The sequence below is a fragment of the Rutidosis leptorrhynchoides genome, chromosome 3, assembly GCF_046630445.1.
Source record: "Rutidosis leptorrhynchoides isolate AG116_Rl617_1_P2 chromosome 3, CSIRO_AGI_Rlap_v1, whole genome shotgun sequence".
NCBI classification, from domain to species: Eukaryota; Viridiplantae; Streptophyta; class Magnoliopsida; order Asterales; family Asteraceae; genus Rutidosis; species Rutidosis leptorrhynchoides.
The window spans coordinates 163,362,020-163,385,447 of NC_092335.1; the positions used below are offsets into that span (position 1 = coordinate 163,362,020).

General features: G+C 34.6%; 2 protein-coding genes across 2 annotated transcripts; both read left to right on the forward strand.

The window, feature by feature from the left end:
• The first annotated feature begins 791 nt into the window (after nucleotides 1–791).
• On the forward strand, nucleotides 792–1,876 carry LOC139900565 (uncharacterized mitochondrial protein AtMg00810-like). The gene is made up of 2 exons (XM_071883332.1): nucleotides 792–1,043; nucleotides 1,106–1,876. The coding sequence occupies exons 1-2, from the start codon at nucleotides 792–794 to the stop codon at nucleotides 1,874–1,876; spliced, it is 1,023 nt and encodes a 340-aa protein (XP_071739433.1).
• Nucleotides 1,877–2,560: 684 nt separating this feature from the next.
• LOC139900566 (uncharacterized) lies at nucleotides 2,561–3,217 on the forward strand. The gene has a single exon (XM_071883333.1). The coding sequence runs from the start codon at nucleotides 2,561–2,563 to the stop codon at nucleotides 3,215–3,217; it is 657 nt and encodes a 218-aa protein (XP_071739434.1).
• Nucleotides 3,218–23,428: the final 20,211 nt, after the last annotated feature.

Below are 23,428 nucleotides of genomic sequence, written 5' to 3' on the forward strand. Positions count from 1 at the left end.
GGGGGTAGGCCTATTGGGAGTAACGTCCCTCATACATTTGACTATGTCTTTGTATTACTTGATAATGAAATTAAACCGACAAGTAGAACTAACTTGTCATGAGGCATACTATCGTTTAGTTTAAATATCACGAATTGGCATAACTATTTCTTTCGATCTTTCGAGATGAACTTTACAAACTAAATCTTGTGGTCTAAAACAACGGTCAAACTTTTTGTTAAACCTATGAACTTCACTCAACCTTTTTGATTGACACTTTAAGCATGTTTTGTCTCAGGTGTCGAATAAGATGATTGCCATGACTGCTATTTGATGAATTGAATGCTGCTACATGGAGTCTTCATTTCATTACATTTACTTTGCATTAAGACTATTATTATTATTTCAGTTGAAATTTGATGTAAAACTTTTAATGCTTCCGCTATTTTATTAATAAATGTTTTATTCAAAACGTCTCATATAGAGTCATTCTCATTTATACAACTGTGATTTGATATAATTAGTCACAAATACCCTAGGCCCTATTTGGGGTGTGACATTACCTCTCAACACAATTCTTCGCATGATTACAATCAAACTTTCATCCACCAATTACCTTCTCTGGCGACATCAATTGTTGCCACTCTTATCCTACCAAAAATTGGCCGGTTACATTGACGGCAACAAAACCTAAACCGTCACCCACGATTACTGTCAATGACACTATCTCTGTAAATCCAAAGTACACAACCTGGAAAGATGGCGACCAGCGTGCCCTACTCATCATTCAGGCCTCACTATCGGAGGAATCCATGTCCATTATTTTATGTCTCACTGATGCATATGCTGTCTTGACTGCCCTAGAGAAACACTATAGTCATGATTCGATTGAGTGTATGCATACTCTTAGGGATACTCTTCGCCAGCTTAAAAAGGGAAACTCCTCAGTTTCGGATTATTACCAAAAATTCAAGTTTATCTGTGACCAACTTGCTGCAATTGGTCATCCGGTTGATGACATTGACAAAATCTCTTGGTTTACGTTGACGATATCATCCTTACTGGTAATCATTCGACTACTATTTAAACCTTTATCTCACGGTTAAATGATGAATTCTCAATAAAGGATCTTGGGAAGCTTAACTACTTTCTTGGTCTCGAAGTTACTGATACACCTACGGGGCTATTCCTAAGTCAAACTAAGTATGCTAGAGACATACTAGCTCGTGCTGATTTGCTGGACTCTAAACCAGCTGCTACGCCCTTAGCCACTGCCAAAAATTTTAGCTCTCATGGTACTGCATTTTCAGATCCTACTCACTATCGCTCTTTAATTGGTGCTCACCAATACCTTACTATCACTCGGCCGGATCTCTCATATGCCGTGAATCAAGTAAGTCAGTTCTTACAAGCTCCAACCACGGATCACTTTCAGGCAGTCAAACGAATACTTAGATATGTCAAAGGTACCTTAACCTTCGGCTTAACCTTTTCTCATGCACCATCGCCTTGGTTACTTGGTTACTCGGATGCGGATTGGGCAAGGTGCATTGAAACACGTAGATCCACTTACGGTTATTCTATTTTTCTTGGTGGAAATCTTGTCTCTTGGAGCGCTAAAAAGCAACCAACTGTTGCAAGATCGAGTTGTGAGTCAGAATATCGGGCATTAGCAAACACCGCTTCTGAAATGGTATGGATTACTCACCTGTTCAAAGAACTCCATGTTATTCCACCTACTCGCCCAACTATCTTATGTGACAATAAAAGCGCCATTTTCCTTAGTCAGAATCCGGTCTCTCGTAAGCGTTTCAAGCATATCGATATAGACTATCATTTCATTTTGTCTCCTTGGGTCGCTTGTATACAAAATTCGTTCCTACAACCCTACAGCTAGCATACATTTTTACCAAAAGCCTCTCAAGACCGTTGTTTGAATCATTTTGGGACAAGTTTCGTGTTGGACCACCACCTCTTCGCTTGAAAAGAGGGAGGGGGGGTGGTTTAGCCGATAGTCTAGGGTTGTTTGTTGTAGTTGTTATCTTGTTTGTTACATATTTGTTCTTATCCCTTATTTGTAAACAGTGTATAAATACATCAATATAAAACACCCACTCGTGGTGAATTATTTTACCCTTATCACACAATTACTTTTCTTTTGCAAATACGGAGTAGCAAATAATATCAATCTCATTTTTTTAATCTAATTTAACAAGCTCTAACGAGTCAAGCTAAATTTTTTGATAAATAACGAGTTTATCTCGAGTCTAGCTCAAGCTTTCAACATATATCACGAGTCAAGCTCGAGCTAAAAAATTGAGGCTTGATTCAAACTCGAGCTTTTATAAAAAAAAGAGCCGGGCTCAAACACTATTAAGTTTTGCTCGACTCAGCTCATTTAGACCCCTGTATTCATCATTCATATTTTTACAAAGGAGGGCTAAATTATTCAATGATTTCATCAAAGATAACGCCTTGCTTGATGTACCACTCGGGGGTAGAATATACACTCGAATCAGCGATAACAGAAGGAAATTTAGGAAGTTGATAGATTCCTTATCTCGGAAAGTTTTATGCAAAAATGGCCCAACATAAATGCAATAGCTTTAGACAAGAAACACACGACCACTGTCCCATTGTCCTTAAAGATGGTGATATAGATTTTAGGCCTAAACCTATAAAAGTTTTTGATGAATGGATAAAACACAAAGGTGCATTTGAGGTTGTTAAATCAGCATGGTCATTAAAGGTTAATAGTAAGAAGCCAGATTGTATCTTCCGTGATAAATTAAAAAATGTTAAACAAGAACTTCAAAAATGGTATTCCACCTCACAAGGTAAACTAAAAGTGAAAATTGATGAACTAACAAAAGTTGTGACTGATTGGGAAACCAAAGCCAAGATAATTAACCTTAATGAAGATCAACATGAAAATTGGATGAAGTATCGTGAAACACTTCTGCAAAAAGAGAAAACACATGTAGAGATGCTTAAACAAAAGGCTATATTTAAATGGGTGTTAGAAGGTGATGAAAATAGCAAGTTCTTCCATTCATGTATCCGTCGGAGGCAACATAAAAACAATATTCATGGTGTTAATGCCGCGGGGATTTGGACATCTAAATCCGACGACATTAAATCAGAACAATATAAATACTTTAAAGGACTTTTCGAGAAAAATGATACTGAGACTTTTTTTGCTAAACAACATGGAAGGGCCCAATTTAGACGATCATAGCTCAAAAGCATGGTGTACTGACCCAAACTTTTCCATGTTTATATATATGTATATTAAATGAAATTGTTATTTACATGATTAAGTGTTTCCAACATGTTAAGCAATCAAACTTGTTAAGACTTGATTAATTGAAATAGGTTTCATATAGACAATTGACCACCCAAGTTGACCGGTGATTCACGAACGTTAAAACTTGTAAAAACTATACGATGACATATATATGGTTATATATATAGTTAACATGATTTTATTATAAGTATGTATCTCATTAGGTATTTTAACAATGAGTTATATACATAAAAAATGAGACTATTAATTTAAGAAACTTGAAAACGATATATATAACTATTATCGTTATAACAACGTCTTACTAGGTACATATGAATCATATTAAGATATTGATACACTTGGTTAATTATGTTAAATGATAAGTAAATATATTATTAAGTGTATTAACAATGAAATACATATGTAAAAATAAGACTACTAACTTAATGATTTCGAAACGAGACATATATGTAATGATTATCGTTGTAACGACATTTAACTGTATATATATCATACTAAGATATATTATATATAATAATATCATGATAATATAACAATTTAACATCTCATTTGTTATAATAAACAATGGGTTAACAACATTCAACAAGATCGTTAACCTAAAGGTTTCAAAACAACATTTACATGTAACGACTAACGATGACTTAACGACTCAGTTAAAATGTATATACATGTAGTGTTTTAATATGTATTCATACACTTTAGAAAGAATTCAAGACACTTATCAAAATACTTCTACTTAACAAAAATGCTTACAATTACATCCTCGTTCAGTTTCATCAACAATTCTACTCGTATGCACCGTATTCGTACTCGTACAATACACAGCTTTTAGATGTATGTACTATTGGTATATACACTCCAATGATCAGCTCTTAATAGCCCATGTGAGTCACCTAACACATGTGGGAACCATCATTTGGCAACTAGCATGAAATATCTCATAAAATTACAAAAATATGAGTAATCATTCATGACTTATTTACATGAAAACAAAATTACATATCCTTTATATCTGATCCATACACCAACGACTAAAAACACCTACAAACACTTTCATTCTTCAATTTTCTTCATCTAATTGATCTCTCTCAAGTTCTATCTTCAATTTCTAAGTGTTCTTCATAAATTCCAAAAGTTCTAGTTTCATAAAATCAAGAATACTTCCAAGATTGCAAGTTTACTTCCAAGTTTTCTAAATCCATTCCAAGTAATCATTCAAGATCAAGAAACCTTTGTTACTTACAGTAGGTTATCTTTCTAATACAAGTTAATAATCATATTCAAACTTCAATTCAATTTCTATAACTATAACAATCTTATTTCGAGTGAAAATCTTACTTGAAATTGTTTTCGTGTCATGATTCTGCTTCAAGAACTTTCAAGCCATCCAAGGATCCTTTGAAGCTAGATCTATTTTTCTCATTTCCAGTAGGTTTATCCAAGGAACTTTAGGTAGTAATGATGTTCATAACATCATTCTATTCATACATATAAAGCTATCTTATTCGAAGGTTTAAACTTGTAATCACTAGAACATAGTTTAGTTAATTCTAAACTTGTTCGCAAATAAAAGTTAATCCTTCTAACTTGACTTTTAAAATCAACTAAACACATTTTCTATATCTATATGATATGCTAACTTAATGATTTAAAACCTGGAAACACGAAAAACACCGTAAAACCGGATTTACGCCGTTGTAGTAACACCGCGGGCTGTTTTGGGTTAGTTAATTAAAACTATGATAAACTTTGATTTAAAAGTTGTTATTCTGTGAAAATGATTTTTATTATGAACATGAAACTATATCCAAAAATTATGGTTAAACTCAAAGTGGAAGTATGTTTTCTAAAATGGTCATCTAGACGTCGTTCTTTCGATTGAAATGACTACCTTTACAAAAACGACTTGTAACTTATTTTTCTGACTATAAACCTATATTTTTTCTGTTTAGATTCATAAAATAGAGTTCAATATGAAATCATGGCAATTTGATTCACTCAAAACGGATTTAAAATGAAGAAGTTATGGGTAAAACAAGATTGGATAATTTTTCTCATTTTAGCTACGTGAAAATTGGTAACAAATCTATTCTAACTATAACTTAATCAACTTGTATTGTATATTATGTAATCTTGAGATACCATAGACATGTATACAATGTTTCGACCTATCATGTCGACACATCTATATATATTTCGGAACAACCATAGACACTCTATATGTGAATGTTGGAGTTAGCTATACAGGGTTGAGGTTGATTCCAAAATATATATAGTTTGAGTTGTGATCAATACTGAGATACGTATTGTAGTGACCCGAACTTTTCCATATTTATATATATTAATTAAGATTGATATTTACATGATTAAATGTTTCCAACATGTTAAGCAATCAAACTTTTTAAGACTTGATTAATTGAAATATGTTTCATATAGACAATTGACCACCCAAGTTGACCGGTGATTCACGAACGTTAAAACTTGTAAAAACTATATGATGACATATATATGGATATATATATAGTTAACATGATACTATGATAAGTAAACATATCATTAAGTATATTAACATCGAACTACATATGTAAAAACAAGACTACTAACTTAATGATTTTTAAACGAGACATATATGTAACGATTATCGCTGTAAATACATTTAATGTATATATATCATATTAAGAGATATTCATACATGATAATATCATGATAATATAATAATTTAAAATCTCATTTGATATTATAAACATTGGGTTAAAAACATTTAACAAGATCGTTAACCTAAAGGTTTCAAAACAACACTTACATGTAACGACTAACGATGACTTAACGACTCAGTTAAAATGTATATACATGTAGTGTTTTAATATGTATTTATACACTTTTGAAAGACTTCAATACACCTATCAAAATACTTCTACTTAACAAAAATGCTTACAATTACATCCTCATTCAGTTTCATCAACAATTCTACTCGTATGCACCCGTATTCGTACTCGTACAATACACAGCTTTTAGATGTATGTACTATTGGTATATACACTCCAATGATCAGCTCTTAGTAGCCCATGTGAGTCACCTAACACATGTAGGAACCATCATTTGGCAACTAGCATGAAATATCTCATAAAATTACAAAAATATGAGTAATCATTCATGACTTATTTACATGAAAACAAAATTACATATCCTTTATATCTAATCCATACACCAACGACCAAAAACACCTACAAACACTTTCATTCTTCAATTTTCTTCATCTAATTAATCTCTCTCAAGTTCTATCTTCAAGTTCTAAGTGTTCTTCATAAATTCTACAAGTTCTAGTTACATAAAATCAAGAATACTTTCAAGTTTGCTAGCTCACTTCCAATCTTGTAAGGTGATCATCCAACCTAAAGAAATCTTTGTTTCTTACATTATGTTATCATTCTAATACAAGGTAATAATCATATTCAAACTTTGGTTCAATTTCTATAACTATAACAATCTTATTTCAAGTGATGATCTTACTTGAACTTGTTTTCGTGTCATGATTCTGCTTCAAGAACTTCGAGCCATCCAAGGATCCGTTAAAGCTAGATCCATTTTTCCCTTTTCCGGTAGGTTTATCCAAGGATCTTAAGGTAGTAATGATGTTCATAACATCATTCGATTCATACATATAAAACTATCTTATTCGAAGGTTTAAACTTGTAATCACTAGAACATAGTTTAGTTAATTCTAAACTTGTTCGCAAACAAAAGTTAATCCTTCTAACTTGACTTTAAAAATCAACTAAACACATGTTCTATATCTATATGATATGCTAACTTAATGATTTAAAACCTGGAAACACGAAAAACACCGTAAAACTGGATTTACGCCGTCGTAGTAACACCGCGGGCTGTTTTGGGTTAGTTAATTAAAAACTATGATAAACTTTGATTTAAAAGTTGTTATTATGAGCAAATGATTTTTATTATGAACATGAAACTATATCCAAAAATTATGGTTAAACTCAAAGTGGAAGTATGTTTTCTAAAATGGTCATCTAGACGTCGTTCTTTCGACTAAAATGACTACCTTTACAAAAATGACTTGTAACTTATTTTTCCGACTATAAACCTATACTATTTCTGTTTAGATTCATAAAATAGAGTTAAATATGAAACCATAGCAATTTGATTCACTCAAAACGGATTTAAAATGAAGAAGTTATGGGTAAAACAAGATTGGATAATTTTTCTCATTTTAGCTACGTGAAAATTGGTAACAAATCTATTCCAACCATAACTTAATCAACTTGTATTGTATATTATGTAATCTTGAGATACCATAGACACGTATACAATGTTTCGACCTATCATGTCGACACATCTATATATATTTCGGAACAACCATAGACACTCTATATGTGAATGTTGGAGTTAGCTATACAGGGTTGAGGTTGATTCCAAAATATATATAGTTTGAGTTGTGATCAATACTGAGATACGTATACACTGGGTCGTGGATTGATTCAAGATAATATTTATCGATTTATTTCCGTACATCTAACTGTGGACAACTAGTTGTAGGTTACTAACGAGGACAGCTGACTTAATAAACTTAAAACATCAAAATATATTAAAAGTGTTGTAAATATATTTTGAACATACTTTGATATATATGTATATATTGTTATAGGTTCGTGAATCAACCAGTGGCCAAGTCTTACTTCCCGACGAAGTAAAAAATCTGTGAAAGTGAGTTATAGTCCCACTTTTAAAATCTAATATTTTTGGGATGAGAATACATGCAGGTTTTATAAATGATTTACAAAATAGACACAAGTACGTGAAACTACATTCTATGGTTGAATTATCGAAATCGAATATGCCCCTTTTTATTAAGTCTGGTAATCTAAGAATTAGGGAACAGACACCCTAATTGACGCGAATCCTAAAGATAGATCTATTGGGCCTAACAAACCCCATCCAAAGTAACGGATGCTTTAGTACTTCGAAATTTATATCATATCCGAAGGGTGTCTCGGAATGATGGGGATATTCTTATATATGCATCTTGTTAATGTCGGTTACCAGGTGTTCACCATATGAATGATTTTTATCTCTATGTATGGGATGTGTATTGAAATATGAAATCTTGTGGTCTATTATTATGATTTGATATATATAGGTTAAACCTATAACTCACCAACATTTTTGTTGACGTTTTAAGCATGTTTATTCTCAGGTGATTATTAAGAGCTTCCGCTGTCGCATACTTAAATAAGGACGAGATTTGGAGTCCATGCTTGTATGATATTGTGTAAAAACTGCATTCAAGAAACTTATTTTGTTGTAACATATTTGTATTGTAAACCATTATGTAATGGTCGTCTGTAAACAGGATATTTTAGATTATCATTATTTGATAATCTACGTAAAGCTTTTTAAACCTTTATTGATGAAATAAAGGTTATGGTTTGTTTTAAAATGAATGCAGTCTTTGAAAAACGTCTCATATAGAGGTCAAAACCTCGCAATGAAATCAATTAATATGGAACGTTTTTAATCAATAAGAACGGGACGTTTCAGTTGGTATCCGAGCGTTGGTCTTAGAGGACCAGAATTTTGCATTAGTGTGTCTTATCGAGTTTGTTAGGATGCATTAGTAAGTCTGGACTTCGACCGTGTTTACTTGAAAAATGATTGCTTAACAAATTTTGTTGGAAACTATATATTTTTAACATGTGAATATTATGTGATATATTAATCTCTTAATGCATTTGATATTATGTGATAGATGTCTACCTCTAGAACAAGTCCCATTGACTCACCTAATAATAATGAAGAGTCAAATGTAAATTGGAATGATTCGTGGACTGATTCACAAGTTCCCGAAGAGGAACCGGAAGAAGAGTCGGAACCGGAAGAAGAATCGGAACCGGAAGAAGAATCGGAACCGGATGAAGAAATAGAACCGGTGGGGGAAATAATAAAACGGTTAAGTAAAATAAAATCCTCAACCAACCGACCAAGGTTAATTATGGTCAATGGTGTTTCCGCCAAGGAAGCAAAATATTGGGAGGATTACCAATTCTCCGATGAATCGGATTCCGATGAGAATTCTGATGATGTTATCGAAATTACCCCAACTGAATTTAAAAAGGCAAAAGAAAATAACAGGGGAAAGGGCATAAAAATAGAGAAATCTAATTCCAACCCCGATGAACTTTATATGTATCGTCAACCCCCGAAGTCCTTAAGTTGTAACAATGACCCGGGAACCTCTAAACCACCAGGTTTTTCTAAACCAATGTGAAAAATGACGGCTCGTATTAGGGGAACATCATATATCCCTAGAAACTTGGCAAAACGAACCAAAATCGAAGAAGAAGAAATAAGCGAGTCGGAATAAGATAGTTGTATTCGTGTGGTGTAATATATGTAATATAGTGTGCTTATGCTTTATGATATATTTAAAAATTGCTTGTATTAATAAGTATTTTTTTATGAATCTAACTCTTGTCTATTTTACAGTATAAAAACACAAAATGGATAGACAACCCAATATTTTAAGAGACCTACCCGGAGACATGATTGATGAAATCTTGTCTAGAGTCAGTCAGAATTCTTCGGCACAACTATTTAAGGCGAGATCAGTTTGTAAGACATTCGAAGAACGTTCCAAGAATGCCTTGGTTTATAAAAGGCTTTCGTTCGAAAGATGGGGGATATCACATTGGGAAATCCATAAGTTACGATGTGTTTACTTTGATGCATATATTACGGGGAACCCAAATGTTATTTTACGCAATGGGTTAAGAAATTATTTTGACTCAATATATCCGAATATTGGACTTCGTGATTTAGAAAAAGTGGCTAACATGCAACATAAAGAAGCATGTTATGCTTACGTATTAGTAATGTTCGCTTCTCACCAAAGTGAGAACAAGAACATCGGGCTACAACTATTAAACAAAACGTTCCCACAAGTGACGGAGTCGGTAATTGGGGTAAGAAATGAGGTTTTTAGATTGTTACGGGACTGTTGGACATTACGTAACCCTCGTCCCTTTGACGACGTTACAACACGCTGTCTTATCAACGGCCATAACGGTTATGTTCCACAAGACCAAGGATGGGAAGTAATCCTAGTAAAACCAGAATGCATGACTTGTTTCTGGACGTATGAATTACGTGTCTTTATTGCCTTTGCTGAACGACTTGTGTACTAGCTAGAATTATCTTCACAACCATCTTGTATCAAATTTATTGTGTGCTATATTTCATGCTATATGTAAAATAAGCGGTATTGTAAGTTTGTAAAATATTGTGTAAAAGTTTGAACGCGAAATATTATTATGATCAGTTTTTCATATAGAATTGTAGTAGTTGAATTGTATATTAGCTACTAAGTATGAACTTAACGGGTAGGTACTACCCGAATTTAAACTTATAAAACGCTAATATGAAGAAAAAGCTTTTATAAATGAGCTCATATTATGCTACGAAATACTATTAACTACTCTTAATATTCTGTATGATTAACTTGTTCCATTTGACTATTTTGAAGGAAATGGCACCGACTACTCGACACACCGTGAATATTAATGAAGAGGAATTCCGTACTTTTCTAGCTTCAAACATAGCCGCAGTATAGGCTGCGCTACATACCAACAATAATCTTGGATCTAGCAGTACAGGAAATCGTGTAGGATGCACCTACAAAGAATTCACTGTCTGCAAACCTTTGGAATTTGATGGAATCGAAGGACCGATCGGATTGAAACGGTGGACCGAGAAGGTCGAATCGGTGTTTGCCATAAGTAAGTGTACGGAAGAGGACAAAGTGAAGTACGCTACGCATACCTTCATAGGTTCTGCGTTAACATGGTGGAATACCTATCTAGAGAAAGTGAGACAAGACGATGCGTACGCACTACCGTGGTCAGCATTCAAGCACTTGATGAACGAGAAGTACCGTCCCATAACCGAGGTCAATAAGCTCAAGACAGAACTTAGAGGGTTACGAACCCAAGGATTTGATATTACCACGTACGAAAGACGATTCACAGAATTATGCCTATTGTGTCCGGGAGCGTTCGAAGATGAGGAAGAGAAGATCGACGCGTTTGTGAAAGGATTACCGGAAAGAATCCAAGAAGATATAAGTTCACACGAGCCCGCCTCCATACAACAGGCACGTAGAATGGCTCAAAAACTAGTGAACCAGATTGAAGAAAGAATTAAAGAACAGACTGCTGAAGAGGCCAATGTGAAGCAAGTCAAAAGAAAGTGGGAGGAAAACGGTGATAAGAATCACCAATACAACAACAACAGCAATTACAACAATAATCGCAACAACTATCCTAACAATCGCAACATCAATCGCAACTACAACAAACGGCCCAACAACAACACCAACAACAACAATAGCAACTACAACAATCATCTTAACAACAATAATAACTGCAACAACAACAACAATCAGAAGCAGCTATGCCAAAGGTGTGAAAAGTATCACTCGGGGTTCTGCACCAAATTTTGCAACAAGTGTAAAAGAAATGGTCATAGCGCGGCGAAGTGTGAGGTCTACGGACCAGGGGTTAACAAAACGAAAGGAACAAATGGTGTCGGAACGAGTAATGGCGGAGCAAGTAGTGTCGGAGCAAGTTATGCCAATGTAGTTTGTTATAAATGTGGAAAACTAGGCCACATTATTACAAATTGCCCAAACCAGGAGAACACGAATGGACAAGGCCGCGGAAGAGTTTTCAATATTAATGTGGCAGAGGCACAGGAAGACCCGGAGCTTGTTACGGGTACGTTTCTTATTGACAATAAATCTGCTTACGTTTTATTTGATTCTGGTGCGGATAGAAGCTATATGAGTAGAGATTTTTGTGCTAAATTAAGTTGTCCATTGACGCCTTTGGATAGTAAATTTTTACTCGAATTAGCAAATGGTAAATTAATTTCAGCAGATAATATATGTCGGAATCGAGAAATTAAACTGGTTAGCGAAACATTTAAGATTGATTTGATACCAGTAGAGTTAGGGAGTTTTGATGTGATAATCGGTATGGACTGGTTGAAAGAAGTGAAAGCAGAGATCGTTTGTTACAAAAATGCAATTTGCATTATACGAGAAAAAGGAAAACCCTTAATGGTGTACGGAGAAAAGGGCAACACGAAGCTACATCTTATTAGTAATTTGAAGGCACAAAAACTAATAAGAAAAGTTTGCTATGCTGTTCTAGCACACGTCGAGAAAGTACAAACTGAAGAAAAGAGCATCAATGATGTTCCCGTCGCAAAAGAATTTCCCGATGTATTTCCGAAAGAATTACCGGGATTACCCCCACATCGATCCGTTGAATTTCAAATAGATCTTGTACCAGGAGCTGCACCAATAGCTCGTGCTCCTTACAGACTCGCACCCAGCGAGATGAAAGAACTGCAAAGCCAATTACAAGAACTTTTAGAGCGTGGTTTCATTCGACCAAGCACATCACCGTGGGGAGCTCCTGTTTTGTTTGTCAAGAAGAAAAATGGTACATTCAGGTTGTGTATCGACTACCGAGAGTTGAACAAACTTACCATCAAGAACCGCTACCCACTACCGAGAATCGACGACTTATTTGATCAACTACAAGGCTCGTCTGTTTATTCAAAGATTGACTTACGTTCCGGGTATCATCAAATGCGGGTGAAAGAAGATGATATTCCAAAGACTGCTTTCAGAACACGTTACGGTCATTACGAGTTTATAGTCATGCCATTTGGTTTAACTAATGCACCAGCTGTGTTCATGGACCTTATGAACCGAGTGTGTGGACCATACCTTGACAAGTTTGTCATTGTTTTCATTGATGACATACTTATTTACTCAAAGAATGACCAAGAACACGGTGAACATTTGAGAAAGGTGTTAGAAGTATTGAGGAAGGAAGAATTGTACGCTAAGTTTTCAAAGTGTGCATTTTGGTTGGAAGAAGTTCAATTCCTAGGTCACATAGTGAACAAAGAAGGTATTAAGGTGGATCCGGCAAAGATAGAAACTGTTGAAAAGTGGGAAACCCCGAAAACTCCGAAACACATACGCCAGTTTTTAGGACTAGCTGGTTACTACAGAAGGTTCATCCAAGACTTTTCCAGAATAGCAAAACCCTTGACTGCATTATCGCATAAAGGGAAGAAATTTGAATGGAATGATGAACAAGAGAAAGCGTTTTAGTTATTAAAGAAAGAGCTAACTACGGCACCTATATTGTCATTGCCTGAAGGGAATGATGATTTTGTGATTTATTGTGACGCATCAAAGCAAGGTCTCGATTGTGTATTAATGAAACGAACGAAGGTGATTGCTTATGCGTCTAGACAATTGAAGATTCACGAACAAAATTATACGACGCATGATTTGGAATTAGGCGCGGTTGTTTTTGCATTAAAGACTTGGAGGCACTACTTATATGGGGTCAAAAGTATTATATATACCGACCACAAAAGTCTTCAACACATATTTAATCAGAAACAACTGAATATGAGGCAGCGTAGGTGGATTGAATTGTTGAATGATTACGACTTTGAGATTCGTTACCACCCGGGGAAGGCAAATGTGGTAGCCGACGCCTTGAGCAGGAAGGACAGAGAACCCATTCGAGTAAAATCTATGAATATAATGATTCACAATAACCTTACTACTCAAATAAAGGAGGCGCAATAAAGAGTTTTAAAAGAGGGAAATTTAAAGGATGAAATACCCAAAGGATCGGAGAAGCATCTTAATATTCGGGAAGACGGAACCCGGTATAGGGCTGAAAGGATTTGGGTACCAAAATTTGGAGATATGAGAGAAATGGTACTTAGAGAAGCTCATAAAACCAGATACTCAATACATCCTGGAACGGGGAAGATGTACAAGGATCTCAAGAAACATTTTTGGTGGCCGGGTATGAAAGCCGATATTGCTAAATATGTAGGAGAATGTTTGACGTGTTCTAAGGTCAAAGCTGAGCATCAGAAACCATCAGGTCTACTTCAACAACCCGAAATCCCAGAATGGAAATGGGAAAACATTACCATGGATTTCATCACTAAATTGCCAAGGACTGCAAGTGGTTTTGATACTATTTGGGTAATAGTTGATCGTCTCACCAAATCAGCACACTTCCTGCCAATAAGAGAAGATGACAAGATGGAGAAGTTAGCACGACTGTATTTGAAGGAAGTCATCTCCAGACATGGAATACCAATCTCTATTATCTCTGATAGGGATGGCAGATTTATTTCAAGATTCTGGCAGACATTACAGCAAGCATTAGGAACTCGTCTAGACATGAGTACTACCTATCATCCATAAACAGATGGGCAGAGCGAAAGGACGATACAAATGCTTGAAGACATGCTACGAGCATGTGTTATTGATTTCGGAAACAGTTGGGATCGACATCTACCGTTAGCAGAATTTTCCTACAACAACAGCTACCATTCAAGCATTGCGATGGCGCCGTTTAAAGCACTTTATGGTAGAAAGTGCAGGTCTCCAATTTATTGGAGTGAAGTGGGGGATAGACAGATTACGGGTCCGGAGATTATACAAGAAACTACCGAGAAGATCATCCAAATTCAACAACGGTTGAAAACCGCCCAAAGTCGACAAAAGAGCTACGCTGACATTAAAAGAAAAGATATAGAATTTGAAATTGGAGAGATGGTCATGCTTAAAGTTGCACCTTGGAAAGGCGTTGTTCGATTTGGTAAACGAGGGAAATTAAATCCAAGGTATATTGGACCATTCAAGATTATTGATCGTGTCAGACCAGTAGCTTACCGACTTGAGTTACCTCAACAACTCGCGGCTGTACATAACACTTTCCACGTCTCGAATTTGAAGAAATGTTTTGCTAAAAAAGATCTCACTATTCCGTTAGATGAAATCCAAATCAACGAAAAACTTCAATTCATCGAAGAACCCGTCGAAATAATGGATCGTGAGGTTAAAAGACTTAAGAAAAACAAGATACCAATTATTAAGGTTCGATGGAATGCTCGTAGAAGACCCGAGTTCACCTGGGAGCGTGAAGATCAGATGAAGAAGAAATACCCGCATCTATTTCCAGAAGATTCGTCAACACCTTCAACAGCTTAAAATTTCGGGACGAAATTTATTTAACGGGTAGGTACTGTAGTGACCCGAACTTTTTCATGTTTATATATATTAATTAAGATTGATATTTACATGATTAAATGTTTCCAACATGTTAAGCAATCAAACTTTTTAAGACTTGATTAATTGAAATATGTTTCATATAGACAATTGACCACCCAAGTTGACCGGTGATTCACGAACGTTAAAACTTGTAAAAACTATATGATGACATATATATGGATATATATGGATATATATATAGTTAACATGATACTATGATAAGTAAACATATCATTAAGTATATTAACAATGAACTACATATGTAAAAACAAGACTACTAACTTAATGATTTTTAAACGAGACATATATGTAACGATTATCGTTGTAAAGACATTTAATGTATATATATCATATTAAGAGATATTCATACATGATAATATCATGATAATATAATAATTTAAAATCTCATTTGATATTATAAACATTGGGTTAAAAACATTTAACAAGATCGTTAACCTAAAGGTTTCAAAACAACACTTACATGTAACGACTAACGATGACTTAACGACTCAGTTAAAATGTATATACATGTAGTGTTTTAATATGTACTTATACACTTTTGAAAGACTTCAATACACCTATCAAAATACTTCTACTTAACAAAAATGCTTACAATTACATCCTCATTCAGTTTCATCAACAATTCTACTCGTATGCACCCGTATTCGTACTCGTACAATACACAGCTTTTAGATGTATGTACTATTGGTATATACACTCCAATGATCAGCTCTTAGCAGCCCATGTGAGTCACCTAACACATTTGGGAACCATCATTTGGCAACTAGCATGAAATATCTCATAAAATTACAAAAATATGAGTAATCATTCATGACTTATTTACATGAAAACAAAATTACATATCCTTTATATCTAATCCATACACCAACGACCAAAAACACCTACAAACACTTTCATTCTTCAATTTTCTTCATCTAATTAATCTCTCTCAAGTTCTATCTTCAAGTTCTAAGTGTTCTTCATAAATTCTAAAAGTTCTAGTTACATAAAATCAAGAATACTTTCAAGTTTGCTAGCTCACTTCCAATCTTGTAAGGTGATCATCCAACCTCAAGAAATCTTTGTTTCTTACAGTAGGTTATCATTCTAATACAAGGTAATAATCATATTCAAACTTTGGTTCAATTTCTATAACTATAACAATCTTATTTCAAGTGATGATCTTACTTGAACTTGTTTTCGTGTCATGATTCTGCTTCAAGAACTTCGAGCCATCCAAGGATCCGTTGAAGCTAGATCCATGTTTCTCTTTTCCAGTAGGTTTATCCAAGGATCTTAAGGTAGTAATGATGTTCATAACATCATTCGATTCATACATATAAAACTATCTTATTCGAAGGTTTAAACTTGTAATCACTAGAACATAGTTTAGTTAATTCTAAACTTGTTCGCAAAAAAAAGTTAATCCTTCTAACTTGACTTTTAAAATCAACTAAACACATGTTCTATATCTATATGATATGCTAACTTAATGATTTAAAACCTGGAAACAAGAAAAACACCGTAAAACTGGATTTACGCCGTCGTAGTAACACCGCGGGCTGTTTTGGGTTAGTTAATTAAAAACTATGATAAACTTTGATTTAAAAGTTGTTATTCTGAGAAAATGATTTTTATTATGAACATGAAACTATATCCAAAAATTATGGTTAAACTCAAAGTGGAAGTATGTTTTCTAAAATTGTCATCTAGACGTCGTTCTTTCGACTGAAATGACTACCTTTACAAAAATGACTTGTAACTTATTTTTCTGACTATAAACCTATACTTTTTCTGTTTAGATTCATAAAATAGAGTTAAATATGAAACCATAGCAATTTAATTCACTCAAAACGGATTTAAAATGAAAAAGTTATGGGTAAAACAAGATTGGATAATTTTTCTCATTTTAGCTACGTGAAAATTGGTAACAAATCTATTCCAACCATAACTTAATCAACTTGTATTGTATATTATGTAATCTTGAGATACCATAGACACGTATACAATGTTTCGACCTATCATGTTGACACATCTATATATATATTTTGGAACAACCATAGACACTCTATATGTGAATGTTGGAGTTAGTTATACAGGGTTGAGGTTGATTCCAAAATATATATAGTTTGAGTTGTAATCAATACTGAGATACGTATACACTGGGTCGTGGATTGATTCAAGATAATATTTATCGATTTATTTCTGTACATCTAACTGTGGACAACTAGTTGTAGGTTACTAACGAGGACAACTGACTTAAAAAACTTAAAACATCAAAATATATTAAAAGTGTTGTAAATATATTTTGAACATACTTTGATATATATGTATATATTGTTATAGGTTCGTGAATCAACCAGTGGCCAAGTCTTACTTCCCAACGAAGTAAAAATCTGTAAAAGTGAGTTATAGTCCCACTTTTAATATCTAATATTTTTGGGATGAGAATACATGCAGGTTTTATAAATGATTTACAAAATAGACACAAGTACGTGAAACTACATTCTATGGTTGAATTATCGAAATCGAATATGCCCCTTTTTATTAAGTCTGGTAATCTAAGAATTAGGGAACAGACACCCTAATTGACGTGAATCCTAAAGATAGATCTATTGGGCCTAACAAACCCCATCCAAAGTAACGGATGCTTTAGTACTTCGAAATTTATATCATATTCGAAGGGTGTCCCGGAATGATGGGGATATTCTTATATATGCATCTTGTTAATGTCGGTTACCAGGTGTTCACCATATGAATGATTTTTATCTCTATGTATGGGATGTGTATTGAAATATGATATCTTGTGGTCTATTATTATGATTTGATATATATAGGTTAAACATATAACTCACCAACATTTTTGTTGACGTTTTAAGCATGTTTATTCTCAGGTGATTATTAAGAGCTTCCGCTGTCGCATACTTAAATAAGGACGAGATTTGATTCCAAGCTTGTATGATATTGTGTAAAAACTGCATTCAAGAAAATATTTTGTTGTAACATATTTGTATTGTAAACCATTATGTAATGGTCGTGTGTAAACAGGATATTTTAGATTATCATTATTTGATAATCTACGTAAAGCTTTTTAAACCTTTATTGATGAAATAAAGGTTATGGTTTGTTTTAAAATGAATGCGGTCTTTGAAAAACGTCTCATATAGAGGTCAAAACCTCGCAACGAAATCAATTAATATAGAACGTTTTTAATCAATAAGAACGGGTCATTTCACGTATACACTGGGTCGTGGATTGATTCAAGATAATATTTATCGATTTATTTCTGTACATCTAACTGTGGACAACTAGTTGTAGGTTACTAACGAGGACATCTGACTTAATAAACTTAAAACATCAAAATATATTAAAAGTGTTGTAAATATATTTTGAACATACTTTGATATATATGTATATATTGTTATAGGTTCGTGAATCAACCAGTGGCCAAGTCTTACTTCCCGATGAAGTAAAAATCTGTGAAAGTGAGTTATAGTCCCACTTTTAAAATCTAATATTTTTGGGATGAGAATACATGCAGGTTTTATAAATGATTTACAAAATAGACACAAGTACGTGAAACTACATTCTATGGTTGAATTATCGAAATCGAATATGCCCCTTTTTATTAAGTCTGGTAATCTAAGAATTAGGGAACAGACACCCTAATTGACGCGAATCCTAAAGATAGATCTATTGGGCCTAATAAACCTCATCCAAAGTACAGGATGCTTTAGTACTTCGAAATTTATATCATATCCGAAGGGTGTCCCGGAATGATGGGGATATTCTTATACATGCATCTTGTTAATGTCGGTTACCAGGTATTCACCATATGAATGATTTTAACCCCCTGTGTATGGGATGTGTATTGAAATATGAAATCTTGTGGTCTATTGTTACGATTTGATATATATAGGTTAAACCTATAACTCACCAATATTTTTGTTGACGTTTAAAGCATGTTTATTCTCAGGTGAATACTAAGAGCTTCCGCTGTTGCATACTAAAATAAGGACAAGATTTGGAGTCCATGTTTGTATGATATTGTGTAAAAACTGCATTCAAGAAACTGATTTCGATGTAACATATTTGTATTGTAAACTATTATGTAATGGTCGTGTGTAAACAGGATATTTTAGATTATCATTATTTGATAATCTACGTAAAGCTTTTTAAACCTTTATTTATGAAATAAAGGTTATGGTTTGTTTTAAAAATGAATGCAGTCTTTGAAAAACGTCTCATATAGAGGTCAAAACCTCGCAACGAAATCAATTAATATGGAACGTTTTTAATCAATAAGAACGGGACATTTCAGTTGGTATCAGAGCGTTGGTCTTAGAGAACCAGAAAATTTGCATTAGTGTGTCTTATCGAGTTTGTTAGGATGCATTAGTGAGTCTGGACTTCGACCGTGTTTTCTTTAAAAATGATTGCTTAACATTTTTGTTAGAAACTATATATTATTAACATGTAAATATTATGTGATATATTAATCTCTTAACGTGTTTGATATTATGTGATAGATGTCTACCTCTAGAATAAGTCCCATTGACTCACCTAATAATAATGAAGAGTCGAATGTAAATTGGAATGATTCGTGGACTGATTCACAACTTCTCGAAGAGGAACCGGAAGAAGAGTCGGAACAAAAAGAAGAATCGGAACCGGAAGAAGAACCAGTGGGGGAAATAATAAAACGGTTAAGTAGAAGAAAATCCTCAACCAACCGACCAAAGTTAATTATGGTCAACGGTGTTTCCGCCAAGGAAGCAAAATATTGGGAGGATTACCAATTCTCCGATGAATCGGATCCCGACAAGGATTCCGATGATGTTATAGAAATTACCCTAACTGAATTTAAAAAGACAAAAGAGAACAATAAGGGAAAGGGCATAAAAATAGAAAAATCTGATTCCAACCCCGATGAACTTTATATGTATCATCAACACCCGTATTTCTTAAGTTGCGACAATAACCCGGGAACCTCTAAACCACCAGGTTTTTCTAAACCAATGTGGAAAACGACGGCTCGTATTAGGGGAACATCATATATCCCTAGAAACTTGTCAAAACGAACCAAAACTGAAGAAGAAGAAATGAGCGAGTCGGAATAAGATAGTTGTATTCGTGTGGTGTAATATATGTAATATAGTGTGCTTATGCTTTATGATATATGTAAAAATTGCTTGTATTAATAAGTATTTTTTTTATGAATCTAACTCTTGTCTATTTTACAGTATAAAAACACAAAATGGATAGACAACCCAATATTTTAAGAGACCTACCCGGAGACATGATTGATGAAATCTTGTCTAGAGTCGGTCAGAATTCCTCGGCACAACTATTTAAGGCGAGATCAGTTTGTAAGACATTTGAAGAACGTTCCAAGAATGTCTTGGTTTATAAGAGACTTTCGTTTGAAAGATGGGGGATATCACATTGGGAAACCCATAAGTTACGATGTGTTTACTTTGACGCATATATTGCGGGGAACCCAAATGCTATTTTACGCAACGGGTTAAGAAATTATTTTGACTCAATATATCCGAATATAGGACTTCGTGATTTAGAAAAAGCGGCTAACATGCAACATAAAGAAGCATGTTATGCTTACGGCTTAGTAATGTTCGCTTCTCACCAAAGTGAGAACAAGAACATCGGGCTACAACTATTAAACAAAACGTTCCCACAAGTGACGGAGTCGGTAATTGGGGTAAGAAATGAGGTTTTTAGATTGTTACGGGACTGTTGGACATTACGTAACCCTCGTCCCTTTGACGACGTTACAACACGCTATCTTATCAACGGCCATAACGGTTATGTTCCACAAGACCAAGGATGGGAAGTAGTCCTAGTAAAATCAGAATGCATGACTTGTTTCTGGACGTATGAATTACGTGTCTTTATTGCCTTTGCTGAACGACTTGTGTACTAGCTAGAATTATCTTCACAACTATCTTGTATCAAAGTTATTGTGTGCTATATTTCATGCTTTATGTAAAATAAGCGGTATTGTAAGTTTGTAAAATATTGTATAAAAGTTTGAACGCGAAATATTATTATAATCAGTTTTTCATATAGAATTGTAGTAGCTGAATTGTATATTAGCTACTAAGTATGAACTTAACGGGTAGGTACTACCCGAATTTAAACTTATAAAACGCTAATATGAAGAAAAAGCTTTTATAAATGAGTTCATATTATGTTACGAAATACTATTAACTACTCTTAATATTCTGTATGATTAACTTGTTCCATTTGACTATTTTGAAGGAAATGGCACCGAAAACTCGACACACCATGAATATGAATGAAGAGGAATTTCGTACTTTTCTATCTTCAAACATAGCCGCAGTACAGGCTGCGCTACATACCAACAATAACCTTGGATCTAGCAGTACAGGAAATCGTGTAGGATGCACCTACAAAGAATTCACTACCTGCAAACCTTTGGAATTTGATGGAACCGAAGGACCGATCGGATTGAAACGGTGGACCGAGAAGGTCGAATCGGTGTTTGCCATAAGTAAGTGTACTGAAGAGGACAAAGTGAAGTACGCTACGCATACCTTCACAGGTTCTGCGTTAACATGGTGGAATACCTATCTAGAGCAAGTGGGACAAGATGATGCGTACGCACTACCGTGGTCAGCATTCAAGCACTTGATGAACGAGAAGTACCGTCCCAGAACCGAGGTCAATAAGCTCAAGACAGAACTTAGAGGGTTACGAACCCAAGGATTTGATATTACCACGTACGAAAGACGATTCACAGAATTGTGCCGATTGTGTCCGGGAGCGTTCGAAGATGAGGAAGAGAAGATCGACGCGTTTGTGAAAGGATTACAGGAAAGAATCCAAGAAGATATAAGTTCACACGAGCCCGCCTCCATACAACAGGCATGTAGAATGGCTCACAAACTAGTGAACCAGATTGAGGAAAGAATTAAAGAACAGACGGCTGAAGAGGCCAATGTGAAGCAAGTCAAAAGAAAGTGGGAGGAAAACGGTGATAAGAATCACCAATACAACAACAACAGCAATTACAATAATAATCGCAACAATTATCCCAACAATCGCAACATCAATCGCAACTACAACAAATGGTCCAACAACAACAACAACAATAACAACAACAACAACAACACCAACAACAACAACAACAACAACAACAACAACAACAACAACAACAACAACAACAACAACAACAACAACAACAACAACAACAACAACAACAACAACAACAACAACAACAACAACAACTACTACTACTACTACTACTACTACTACAACAACAATCATCCCAACAACAATAACAACCGCAACAACAACAACAATCAGAAGCAGCTATGCCAAAGGTGTGAAAAGTATCACTCGGGGTTCTGCACCAAATTTTGCAACAAGTGTAAAAGAAATTGTCATAGCGCAGCGAAGTGTGAGATCTACGGACCAGGGGTAAACAGAACAAAAGGAACAAATGGTGTCGGAACGAGTAATGGCGGAGCAAGTAGTGTCGGAGCAAGTTATGCCAATGTAGTTTGTTATAAATATGGAAAACCGGGCCACATTATTAGAAATTGCCCGAACCAGGAGAACACGAATGGACAAGGCCGCGGAAGAGTTTTCAATATTAATGCGGCAGAGGCACAAGAAGACCCAGAGCTTGTTACGGGTACGTTTCTTATTGACAATAAATCTGCTTACGTTTTATTTGATTTGGGTGCGGATAGAAGCTATATGAGTAGAGATTTTTGTGCTAAATTAAGTTGTCCATTGACGCCGTTGGATAGTAAATTTTTACTCGAATTAGCAAATGGTAAATTAATTTCAGCAGATAATATATGTCGGAATCGAGAAATTAAACTGGTTAGCGAAACATTTAAGATTGACTTGATACCAGTAGAGTTAGGGAGTTTTGATGTGATAATCGGTATGGACTGGTTGAAAGAAGTGAAAGC